Source organism: Podarcis cretensis, assembly GCF_951804945.1.
Source record: "Podarcis cretensis genome assembly, chromosome: 6".
Lineage (NCBI taxonomy): Eukaryota > Metazoa > Chordata > Lepidosauria > Squamata > Lacertidae > Podarcis > Podarcis cretensis.
The window spans coordinates 32,819,104-32,831,183 of NC_137175.1; the positions used below are offsets into that span (position 1 = coordinate 32,819,104).

Consider the following 12,080-nt stretch of genomic DNA (forward strand, 5'->3'; position numbering starts at 1 on the left):
GTTCTAACCTAGCCTTTTCCCCAACATCTAAACCAGCCATAGCTTTACACCCTCAGTGAGAACTAGGCTTATATCCAGTACAGGAGTCATTCAGACTTCAGCATTAATTCTCTCTAAGGAGTTACATGCAACTGCTTTGAAATTATCCACTTAACATTCACCCTAATTCTCACATTGTATAGCCAAGGCTCAGGCTTGATAGCACTACAGAGGTTCATTAGGAAAATCCGCAAAAAGAGGATGGTGGCGTACATGAACAGAGCAATCACTGATTGCCTTTTGAGTAAACCCAAAGTATCTAACATCCTTATTTCACTCAACAGAGTTTCAAGAATTCAGTGTAGTTGAAATGGTACAGGGGACTACAAGATTCAATTGGGAACAAATTTGACAAAAAACGCTGTTAGCCTGATGCTATATTACAATCTTCTGTAAAAACCCAACCCTGCAGAGGTAATAAAAAATAAATCCCAGTTCTACTGGATTTTTTTCTGTTTTAATTTAACATTTATGAACACCATAGTTATATGTACCCTGCTAGACAGATGAACTAGTGACTACGTGCAAGGGAGATGGCTAGAGTGGATTATTTGCTGAAGATTTACTGGAATCAACAGTCTCATCTACTACTACACCTAAATTCTTTTATCATTACGCAGCTTCCAGAAACTGTACAAGGAGAGGGGGAACTAAAAGTATATTTCCAATATTACAAGCTGCAGTATGAATAATGTAATTTATAAGGCAAAGAAAGAAGGCAACACCAAGTTTCCTATCTAAAAAAAAAGTCAACATATTAAAATGGTTTGGGAGCCCCAAAACAAGTTGCAAGAACTACTCAGTTAAGACGGCACAATTCTCACATACCTGTAAGCACTCGCATAGCTCCATGCACTGCATTCAGATCCCCACTGACAAGCATTTCCATCAACAGATTGAAAAGCTCAGGCCAAGCTTCAGGCCAATCCCAATGAGCTATCGCTGAAACGGCATACGCAACACTTGAACGTACTTTGCTAATAGATTCTCGCAACCCATTGGGAAGCAGTTCCCTAATGGCAGCTTTTGCCTGTGGAAAATGAATGGTGGAGGAACTTAGCAAGGGACATCAATCATTTGCACAACACAGTAGGATGTACAGATGATATACTATTCCAAGTCACATATCAGTAAATATCCAGCTGAGATGTATCCTATACAAAAAGTTCTCTATACATTTATAAATGGCTTTAACTTGGAAATCAAGGAAACACACCTCTCTTCCAAACTTGAGCATTATGTAACTGAGCAATTAATGAAAGTATTACCCTTTCTGTAGTCTCAGGAGGTCTAAACTTGTCTGATTGGGAACACCAATGAGTTTCCACATATTGTTTCAAGATCACAGAAGCCAGCTGCGAAGGAAAGCAAGGAAGATAAAACATAACTGAGCTGTTGAAATTTAGGTCTTCAAAGGTCCTTTTTATCTCGTAGATTGCCCACAGAAAGGGCAAAGCTCTCAACATTGGATAAACATGCTAATTCAGAAGATGCCTGCTTCTTTAGTGTCAAAGTACAAGAAAAGGAATGTCAGCCATCATAGATACGGTAGATTCCGGCGTATTCGGCGACTGGGTGTATTAGACGACCCCCCCAAAAAATTGGCAGCTGCAATTTGGGGGTTCGTCTTATAGGCCCAGTCGCTTAATACGCTTGGCAGCTCAGCGCCAGGAGAAAGCCACCTGTCGCGGAGCTGAGCCTGCCGCCCGCTGCTGCTGCTTCCAAAGAAGCAATGGGGGGCGGGCTCCGCACCAGGCAGTTTTCTCCCAGCACGGAGCTGAGCCTGCCAGTCGCTGCTGCTACTTCGGAGCCGCCGCCGCAGAAGCGGGGGCCGGCTCCTCTCCGCGCCGCCCATACCTGGTGTATAAGACGACCCCCGACTTTTTAACCTCTTTTCCAGGGTTAAAAAGTCATCTTATACACCGGAATCTATGGTATGTGCAAAGAGTGAAGATTTTGTTGTGGTCTGTGCTTCAGTAATAAAACAATGTAAACATTCAGAGGCAAGGCAATAAATGCACTTTTCAATAGACAAAAAGAACACTTTTTACAAGGGCATCATCCTGTCTTACACGATACCATGTTCAAGAGTTAACTTTCTTACATTCTTCACTCTGACAAGGGAGATAAGGACTGCCAGTATCAACATTCCAGTGAAGTCACTCGCCTTTGGATTGGCATGATCCTTCCTAAGTTAAGCACTTTTGTTTTTAAGGAGAGAAATTTAAGCATGTGCTCTCTCTCTCTCTTTTGATTTAATGGGACTTAAATGTGCTTAACTTTAAAATGTTAAAAATTGAATGTCCTTATTCATGTCAGTCTGTCTATTTTAAGAAAGGCATCATGATTATACCTGACATACTTCAGCAGTAGCTTACTATTTTGTAATATGTATGTTGTGCTTCTATCTCAACATAGCTAATACTCCCTTCTTGGGCAAGGTTCTGATGACTGCATTCTTCTGCACTGCTTCTCAAGGTTGAAGACTGGGGCACTGTTTTACAGTGGTTCCACTCCTATTTGGGCAGCTGTTTCTAGAAAGTGGTGCTAAGGGACTCCTACTCAGCTCTGTGGTATTAACATCTGTGGAAGGGGCAGGGAGAAGTGAGTCGTAATACATGAAAGTGAACATCCTCTGTACCAAAATAATTGCTCACCTGGTTATAGGGATAACAGGAAGCTGCTCAGCAAACAAATACTTTAACTTTAAATTATTTGAGACTGACCTGACGAATGGCCAGTGCTCCTTGGGGATCTACAGTCAATTCTGCCAAGTGAACACCAAATTCTGAAATTAAAAGAAAAAAAAGTAAGCTACTGGTAACACACTATCATGTTTCAGAGGTTATAATGCTGGGGAAACTACATTGTCATTTTTCATGTGTGACCCTTTATTCCTTGCACAGTCCATTCCCTATAGTTCCTGCCCTATTCTTAGCTTCTCTCCACCAACCTTTTAATTCAAAAATCCTATGAACAAAAGTTATTTTCAATGAATGGGTTATAGCAGAAAGTTGGAGAAAAGAGGGGACATCTAGAAATCTGAACCATTTGAAGGAAATAACACTTTGTCATTACTTTGCCACTAATACACAAATATAGATGATAAAAAATAATGTCTGGTTGGATCAGACATTCCAACCAAATGATTTACAGAGCAAAAAGGTCATTACAAAGCAAGAAGCTCATATAATTTGAAAGTGAAGCTTTAAAATTACAATCCTGTGTGTATCTAAGCAGTAAAAATTTTTTTATTTAGATCAGAGACAGCAAACTGCTTTCAGGTGGAGGGCCACACGCTAAAAGCATGGGGCTAAAAGCAGAAGTACGTGGAGCAACAAATATGACCCAGTCACACAAAATGCTTAAGTTTCCACAAGCACATGCATATATATCACCTTTCTCAATCATCCATCCAGATAAACAAGCATTCCAGTCAAGCATCAACTCACAAGGAGGAAATGGAGGATGGGCGCTAAGCGATGTGGCCCAGGAAGAAATCAAAGGGCCTGGAGGGTCACATGTGGTCTTGAGGTGTGAGATTTCCCACCCCAATTTTGTATTTCTACCTCCTTTACAAGGTAAAAAGCTTTCACGAAGGAACTTATAACTACGCTAACATAAATATGAGTTTAAAACTATAAACATTCAATTAAAACAAATAATTCCTAATGTCTCCCAGTTCTATGGCTAGATTCCAGTTCTGCCAGTTCTATGGCACAAGAGAAGCTTCTGCACTTGGACACCATTGCAGCAGGTACATACTGATCACATTCACATCCTGTAATTATCCTATGCAAAATCCGCTGATGATTGATGCAGTGCGAGTACAGTCCCACAATATTTCCACCAACATCATCTCTGCAGTTTCTTATCTCCCTCTCCAATAAGACATTTTATTCAATTTTATATATGTAGTTTTTTAGCTCAGGGGTGGGACTTCTGGTTCACAGGGTGTTCCCATCCAGTCACCCCCTTCGCAATTCCCGCAATTTCACAAAGAAAAATGGGAATATGCTGCTTTGCAGCAGAGCTGTTAAGTATTTCTGCTCCCCAACCTGTGTACTAATTCTTTCTTTTGCCAAGATATGTGACATCTTCGCAGGAAATGTAATTTGTATGCTGAGCTTTCCAACAATACGACCCTTTTGTTTGTAAATGGACTTTAATCACTTCCCCACAAATCAGAGAAATGGTTCCCCTTTTGCTGATGCAAACCCTTTTGCTGATGCAAACCTTAACTTTTCCTCCACTCCACACTTCTAAGCAGAGACAGATGGGGTAGGAAAGAGAAAGAGGGGGGGGGGGATAGGGTAACTGAAAGAATTGTTCAGTCAAGTCATGCTTCCCTGTTTACCTATCCACATCTTGCTTTGGCTCCAGCATTAGACAGGTTTTCCCCAAAAGAATGTGGCCCTTGGGGGGCAAAAAAGATTTCCCAACATCAAGATTAGCCTCATTCCCACAACCCTGCATGACAAGGCAGTGTGCAGCCCATGGGTTCCATGTTGAAGTACACTTGTAGCTCATTTGGTATGAAAAGTTGGACTGCCCTGCCTCACATCATTATGTCAGGTGATTGACAGCCATCAACATTCAGAATATGCTGACCACTATGCAGGAAGGAGGGGTAAATGATCCTAAAAACTGAGCACCTTTTCCTCTGCAGAGAACACCTTTTTATTCAAAGCACTTCTTCCAGCCCTCTCTGAATACAAGGCTTTCTGTGCAGCTGTTTCCAGCTGAATGTATGGGCTGCAGCTGTGCAGGGCTCTCTCCAACACCAAAATATTAACTGATCATCTGTAACTGCAGAGAGCCCTAAGCTGTGCTTCAAAACCCCAACAATCAGCTGATAATTGGGACTTCAAAGCACTTTTCTGGCCCAGCAGTGACTTTACGTGTCCCACATTTGACACCAGAAGGGCAGATAAGCATGCATCGATCAAAATTGCCTGGCAGGACATACGGGGAGGCCCATAGGGCTATAGGTTCCCCACCCTGATATAGAGAATGCAATGAAAAATTCAAAAGGAGTCCATCTTTCTTTCTTGCTCCTGATTTTTTATGGGGCACAGTTCCTATAAAAGCAGGAGCATCCTAATTAAAATAAGAAGCAATGTTAAATGTTTCTTTTGTTCAGAAATATTTTCTCAAACTACTTGTGGAACCAAAGCCAATACTAGTAGTAAAAAACTGCAAAACTGGCCTTTATCCAAGTACAGGCTCCATCAGCTAGGCTCAGTGAACACCACATGCTCAGGACTGAGTCTTGATCCCCGAGGGTTCTCCCTTCGCAGAAGAACATTGTTTAGGCTATACTGGAAGAGATCCAGAAAACCTCAAGTGAGAATAGGAAAGTAATTTCCCGCTCCAGTTCCAAGTTAGTGGAATCATTATATGACCACTATGGTTACCTAGTCTTGTAACCATAGGAGTAATCTGAACTCAGGAAGACTGAGGAGGATTTGAAGCACTGCTTGGTGTCAATTTTGGATTGGCAGTGAGCAAACAAACTGCAACTTAATCCAGACAAAGTGGAAATATTGTTGGGTGAGGAGGTTGGAAACTGGGAGGTAGATATAAAACTTGTTTTGGATAGGACTGCACCACCTTGAACATCAGACTCAATACTGGAGTGCTCCTGGATTCAGCTCTGTGCCTAGAAGCCAGATAGTGAGGGTGGGTAGAATGCATTTTATGGTTTCAGCTGGCACATGGCCTCTTTCATTCATGCTGTAGTAAATGGGCAGCTACACTGTGAACCAAGGCATTATGTAGGACTCACAGTTTGGATCATCTCTCTATTATCATCTGATCTCCATTGGTTACCAATTTGTCCCTGGGCTAAATTCAAAGTTCTGCTTTTGATGTTAAACAGCATAGGACCAGATACTAAGAACAGTCTTAAGAATCCAGCTGAACACAGAAGTCAACTTCAGAATCCCAACTCTATGCCCCTCTACCATAAGAAGTGAAGCTGGTGGGCATTAGGGACAGGATCTTCTGTTGTGCCACAAAGAATACTGAATACCCTCCCCAAAAAGGTATGTACAAAATATGTAAACATACATCCTTACAAAAGACTTTTTGGGCGCTACACTTTAATCATAGGGTGCTGATACTGCCATTTAAAAAAATACTGATTCCTGATATTTTAAAATTGTGGTTACATTTGTTTTTTAATTTAAATGTATACTTCAATTTGATTATATTTTGTTAGCAGCTGAATATTTCCTAAGACAGAAACACAAGATAAAAATATTTTGAAAAAGATATTTGTTTACAGTAAAGTTCAAACTATGCTATCACTGCAAAGACAAACGTCTATAATGAAGCAAAGACATAACTACTGAGAAGCAATACTGCATTCAAACTGTTTTAAATGAAACCAAGTACTTTAACTTATTCACATAACAGCAGAAGATGACATCCTTAATGCTGATTGTTGACATTCTTGCATGGACCTTGATCTAATCCAGCAAAATCTAGCTCAGTGGTACATGGTTTGGCTTGCAAGCAGAAAGTCCCAGGTTCAATCCCTGGCACTACCAGTTAGGGTTGAGAGAGACTCCTGCCTGAAATCTGGAGAGCCACTGCCAGTCAGTGTAGACAATACTGAGCTAGATGAAATAATGGCCCAACCATGGTATAAGGCAGCTTCCTATGCTGTCATAAAAAGTGCATACTCGGGATCATATAGAACAGATTAATTATGCAGACTTGATTTAGACCAGAGGTGACTAACCAGTGACTCTCCACATGGCTTTGGACTCTCAATTCCATTAGCCTCAATCAGTATGGTCAATGGTATGGTCAATGGTCAGGAATGATGGAAGCTGTAGTCCAACAACATCTGGAGGATCTCGGGTTAGCCACCCTTGTTTTATACGTTTAAAACATATTGGTGATTTGCGGTGAGGCAAGACTGAGGGCAGTCCTAGAAAGTCTCCAGGGAAATAGGGATGGCCAGCTGTGGGGTGGCCACTGAGATACATCTCATGTGACATGCTCTTTCACATAATTTAAGTGCTCTGACATTGATACTGTCATATGCTATCTCAACTGAAGCTTGCAAAACTCTTCCTGAGCAATGCTATGTAGAAAGCTTCACACTAGCCTATTCTCAAGGTTATTACTTAAAACCATTAACTATTTTCACTAAATTGCAATCTCACAGTCATTGCTTTCCCATCAAATGGACTCTGTGAAGAGGTATCTTTGGCTGTGATATGGGTCAAAAATGCCCCTGTTTTCAAACCTGAAAGAGATTCAGGGCCCACCTCAGCTAGCAATAGGTTCACAACTCTTAAAATTCAACTCAGAGCCCTTTGGATAGGAAATAACTACCTGAATAATTGCTAGGGCGGAAAAGAAACTACTTGAATAATTGCTAGGGCAAACTAGTGTTAATTTGCCTGTGTTTCCAGTTTCAGCATAACAAAATCTGCAGGTTCTGCCAAATACTACTACTACTACTACTTTTAAAATAAATAACCTATTCAGAAGGCGCAGGATGAAAATGTGACAGCTGTGAATGATGTATGTAAGGTACAACACATTAGAGGGCCCAATGGTGGTTACTCACCCCATACTGTACCATTACATGATCATATAATGCAACAGAGTCTGGGCTTGCTGCTAAAAGTAGAAGTGTGACAAGTTCCCAAGTTCGCTTGAATCAGCCACTCCTGGAATGAGCAATTCTCTTTTGTTCTGTAACAGGAGGGCTGACCTCAGATCTTCAAAGCAGCTATCAGCTCATATTTGATACTACAAGCTGCATATAAATTTTCCCTGTAGGTGCGAGCACCTGACACTTGGGTTATGTAAGAAATAGGTTAGGAATCGTTGAATTTGTATGGGGAGGAGGGTAAGAGTGTGTGTCAAGAGACCAATACTATCCTTTCAAAAGTCTGAAATCCTGCACCTCTGTCAATTTGCCTGCAGTCCCTGAATATATCCTGAGTTTAATTTTCAATAGTACGTCCTCAGATTAATCCTTTATTTCCAGTGGGTCAGCTAATCTGAAGTGGCTTGCCTTATGTAATATAAGTTTAGTGCTGTTGAGGTGGACCCACGTCTAAATAAATTTATGATCAGCCATCACTATCATCAGGAGCATTAACTCATGACTGTGCCAAACGACCATCAGCCCTCATTAAGAGGATGGTTTATATTGGGTTTAAGTTTCCATCAATAAATAGATATAAGAGTTTGTTAGAACGTAAAACACCATGGTGGTTATCGCCATTGGAGGCTACAAGTGTAAAAAAGTTAAATATGGAAGGAAATTGGGCTACCTATGAAGATTTGGTGATCGAAATAGAGAATCAGTGGAAATTAAAATATATGAAGAAATTAAAAGCTTAGTGAAAGATTAGTTGCATTATTGTCAAATAAAATATTTGAAGAAGGTAAGAAAAACAATGGATTTGAATATTCAAAATCCAGGTTTGAAGTAGATTTGTTGAGTTCTAAAATTAAAATATTGTCAAAAATGTATAAACTACTTTTAGAATGGCATGTGAAAGAAGAGGAAGTTAAATCCGTTATGATACATTGGGCAAAGGATATTGGTTATAATATACAATTAGAGGTTTGGGGAAAACTTTGGAAAGATGAAATCAATTTTACAGCTTGCAGTTCACTTAAAGAAAATGTAATGGAAATGATGTATAGGAGGTATATAACACCAGTGAAGTTAGCAAAAATGTACAGACGAAATAATAAATGCTGGAAATCTAAAGAAAAAGAAGGTACCTTCTACCATATATGGTGGGTTTGTAAGAAAGTGAAGGCTTTCTGGGAAATGATATACAGTGGTACCTCGGGTTAAGTACTTAATTCGTTCCGGAGGTCCGTTCTTAACCTGAAACTGTTCTTAACCTGAAGCACTACTTTAGCCAATGGGGCCTCCTGCTGATGCTGCGCCACCACACAATTTCTGTTCTCATCCTGAAGCAAAGTTCTTAACCCGAGGTACTATTTCTGGGTTAGCAGAGTCCGTAACCTGAAGCATATGTAACCTGAAGCGTATGTAGCCCGAGGTACTACTGTATAATGAACTTTTAAAAATGTTAAAATATACATTTGTAAAGAAACCAGAAACCTTCCTATTGGGTATTGGAGATAGAGAAATACATAAGCAAGATAAAATATTGTTTTTGTATGCAACAACTGCAGGAAGAATATTATTGGCCCAAAATGGAAACAGGAAGAGATCCCAACAAAAGAAGAGTGGCAGATGAAGTTAATGGACTATGCCGAGTTGGCGAAACTAACTGGGAAAATTCGGAACCAGCAGGACCAGACCTTTTCAAAAGACTGGAATAAATTTACATTGTATCTGAGAGACAACTGTAAACAATTGACATTGTTAGTAGGGCTACAAGAAGTTTTGTAAGATTAGAGATATAAATTATTATCAATATGATGTTAGTTAAGGAGGGGGGAAGTCTCAAGCCAAGATGACGAAGTGGTTTTTATATATTATATGTAAGATAGATGTTTTGCCAATTTTTAAAAATAAAATTTAATACAAATTATATATATAAAAAAGTAAGTTTCCATCAACAGTGTTTTGAAACTGTTCCGCCTGGTGACCACAGATGCTTTCTCTCTGAATCTCTTTTCTGCTAGGTGCTCTGAAATATCTAACTAGCTAAGTCAAGTTTAAGAATCTCTGTGTGTTTTTGCCTTCCCTTTTCTTTTTCCCCACCTTTCACCAAATAAAATTTCATATAGTTTGACATTTGGCTTCAATTGTTTTAAAAGGCAATTATCTGGAATGTCTCATAAAACTCTTCCCCACATGCTCAACAATACGGTTAAGTTTTGTGTTTTAAGGATAGTTTATGACTTGGTGTACTCTAAGCATTGGAAAAGTGAGTCCAAAGCTGCTTCTTGTTTAATATTTTTACGAGCTCTCAAAAAAAAAAATGAGGCAGCCTAGAGTTTTCTGCAGGCTAGTATTATCCTGTTGTGATGACCTATAGCACTCTTATACTTTCATACACAATAGGGTGCTGTAAATTCTCTTCAATCCAGCATTCCTTAGTGCAATCAGCTCTTAAAATATAAGAATTAAGCAAAAAAAAGTGGGCTGGCTTGCAGGATAAGTACAGATAAAGCTAAGTTACAAAGAAAACATGCGCAACTTACTTCTGATCTTAAAATATACATCATTAATGCTTAATCCTATGTGAAGAAGCCTCATGGATAAGCCTTCTCAGAAGGCTATACAACTGATTTCTTTTATTGCAATAATTAGTGACACTTTAATAGTGTCATCTCTGTCCTCTTTGGGCAATTAATCTTTCTGCCCTCCCCACCAATACCTCAACACACATTTGTACTTTGGAGCATACATCTCCAATTAAGTTGTGCCAGATATAGAAGTTCATCAACTGAAAGAAACCACATTGGGAGAAGCTTCAGCTGGGTTGGGTGTCTGAAGGAAGTTCCCTTTGAAGTGACATAAGCAAACTGCTTAAAACTGACAAAAACAGAAAATATAGTACAAATACGCATAAATATTGGTACTTCTCCTTCAAGAAATGACAGCTTTCAAACAACAAGAACAGCATCACAAAAGTGCTATACTGTTCATGACTTGCTTCTGAAAGTAGGTAGTTATGCCTCCCCCCCCCCCCCATAGCTCCACTGGCCGGCACAACACTTTTGCACAACAATGACCAAGTAGCAATCCTATCTGCCCACAACACATTACATACTACAATCTCTGGAATTTTCTTCTCATTAGTCATTTAAGTTACCAGACTGGGGGTGGCAAGAGAGGGAAAGGGGATAAATTTCTTAAAGGCTTATTTAACTTGAATTTGCTATGGAAAACATTGTTTTTAAATATTTTAACAGAATATTCCTAACGCATAAGCACATAAATAATTCAAAAATCGATAAATAAAGCTAAAGCAGATTTTTTTTTCTATTGTGGTATTTTGGCAGGAGAAATTAATTTCCTTAGCATATGGTTGGGGCACATGGTGTCCATCAGCTAATGGTTGGAATACACATCTTATTACCCCTGATGACTGACTGTCCTGGCTGAGACTGGTGGGAGTTGGATCTAACCACATATAAGCACACATGCATGTATGTATGCATATGGGTATATATCAACACATATAGCACACACACACAAACAACCAACTAATAACCACACAGAATTCAGATCTTATTATAACTCTCTACATTAAACTGAAGTAATTTATTATGTTTATGGAACTGCGATGTCTAAATCTATGGAGTTTAAATGGGTTTTAGAGCACATTTAAAAAGCCTAATTTGGAAATTATGGAGTGAAGTATCAGCACGTTTAGACTCTGCAATTCAGACATGCAATGTTTCAGCCCTTCTTGATCTGCACCAGTTCACATGGTAGATCAAAATCTGTGTGGGAATATTTATATACCAGGCACTCCCACAGCTACCTTATCACAATGAGCATAACAATGCTCCAGAGGAGAAGTGGGAGAAAGACAGTATACCCTGTGACAGTACTGTATACACCTAAGTAGGAGAGAACGCCTTTTAGAAACATTTCTGCAGAAGGCTTTAAGATCTACATCTCTACTTAAGTCTACTACACTTAATGTTAATGAGGACAGCTTTTTCTCATTAAACCCTGGCTGTATGCAACCCTTTAGGCCAACCAATTTTACTACAGAGATATTACTATCTCACTCAGTTCAGTGCTGCTCTTTAAAGTCTGAATACTTTAGCTTGGAAACCCTTAAGGCTGCTTTATAGGCGAACTTCAGCAAGGCGCCGAGACAAAGCCCCCTCCTCCCCCATCACCCAACCTTATCCCATGAGGAACCCTCTTTCCCGATAGCCTTCAACCTTTTCTGACCAAGGACCCGCCGTTAGCCCAAAGGGAGGGAGCCACTTTTAAACTGCACCCTGTAGTAGTTGTGTGGTAGCAGCGCTGCGGCGACCCTTGGGGTCAGGTCGACGACACTCACCAGACGAAGGCCGATTTATGCCTTACATACACAATGGGCACGAAAGGAGAAGCG

General features: G+C 39.9%; 1 protein-coding gene across 1 annotated transcript in view; it reads right to left on the bottom strand.

The window, feature by feature from the left end:
- Positions 1–12,080, bottom strand: part of IPO9 (importin 9) — a 31,819-nt gene that overhangs the window by 19,042 nt on the left and 697 nt on the right. The window contains exons 2-4 of the mRNA XM_079979011.1: positions 2,766–2,827; positions 1,308–1,394; positions 868–1,069 (exon numbers count right to left, since the gene is read on the bottom strand). Of these exons, the coding sequence (XP_079835137.1) occupies positions 868–1,069; positions 1,308–1,394; positions 2,766–2,827 (351 nt within the window). The remainder of the gene's footprint in view (positions 1–867; positions 1,070–1,307; positions 1,395–2,765; positions 2,828–12,080) is intronic.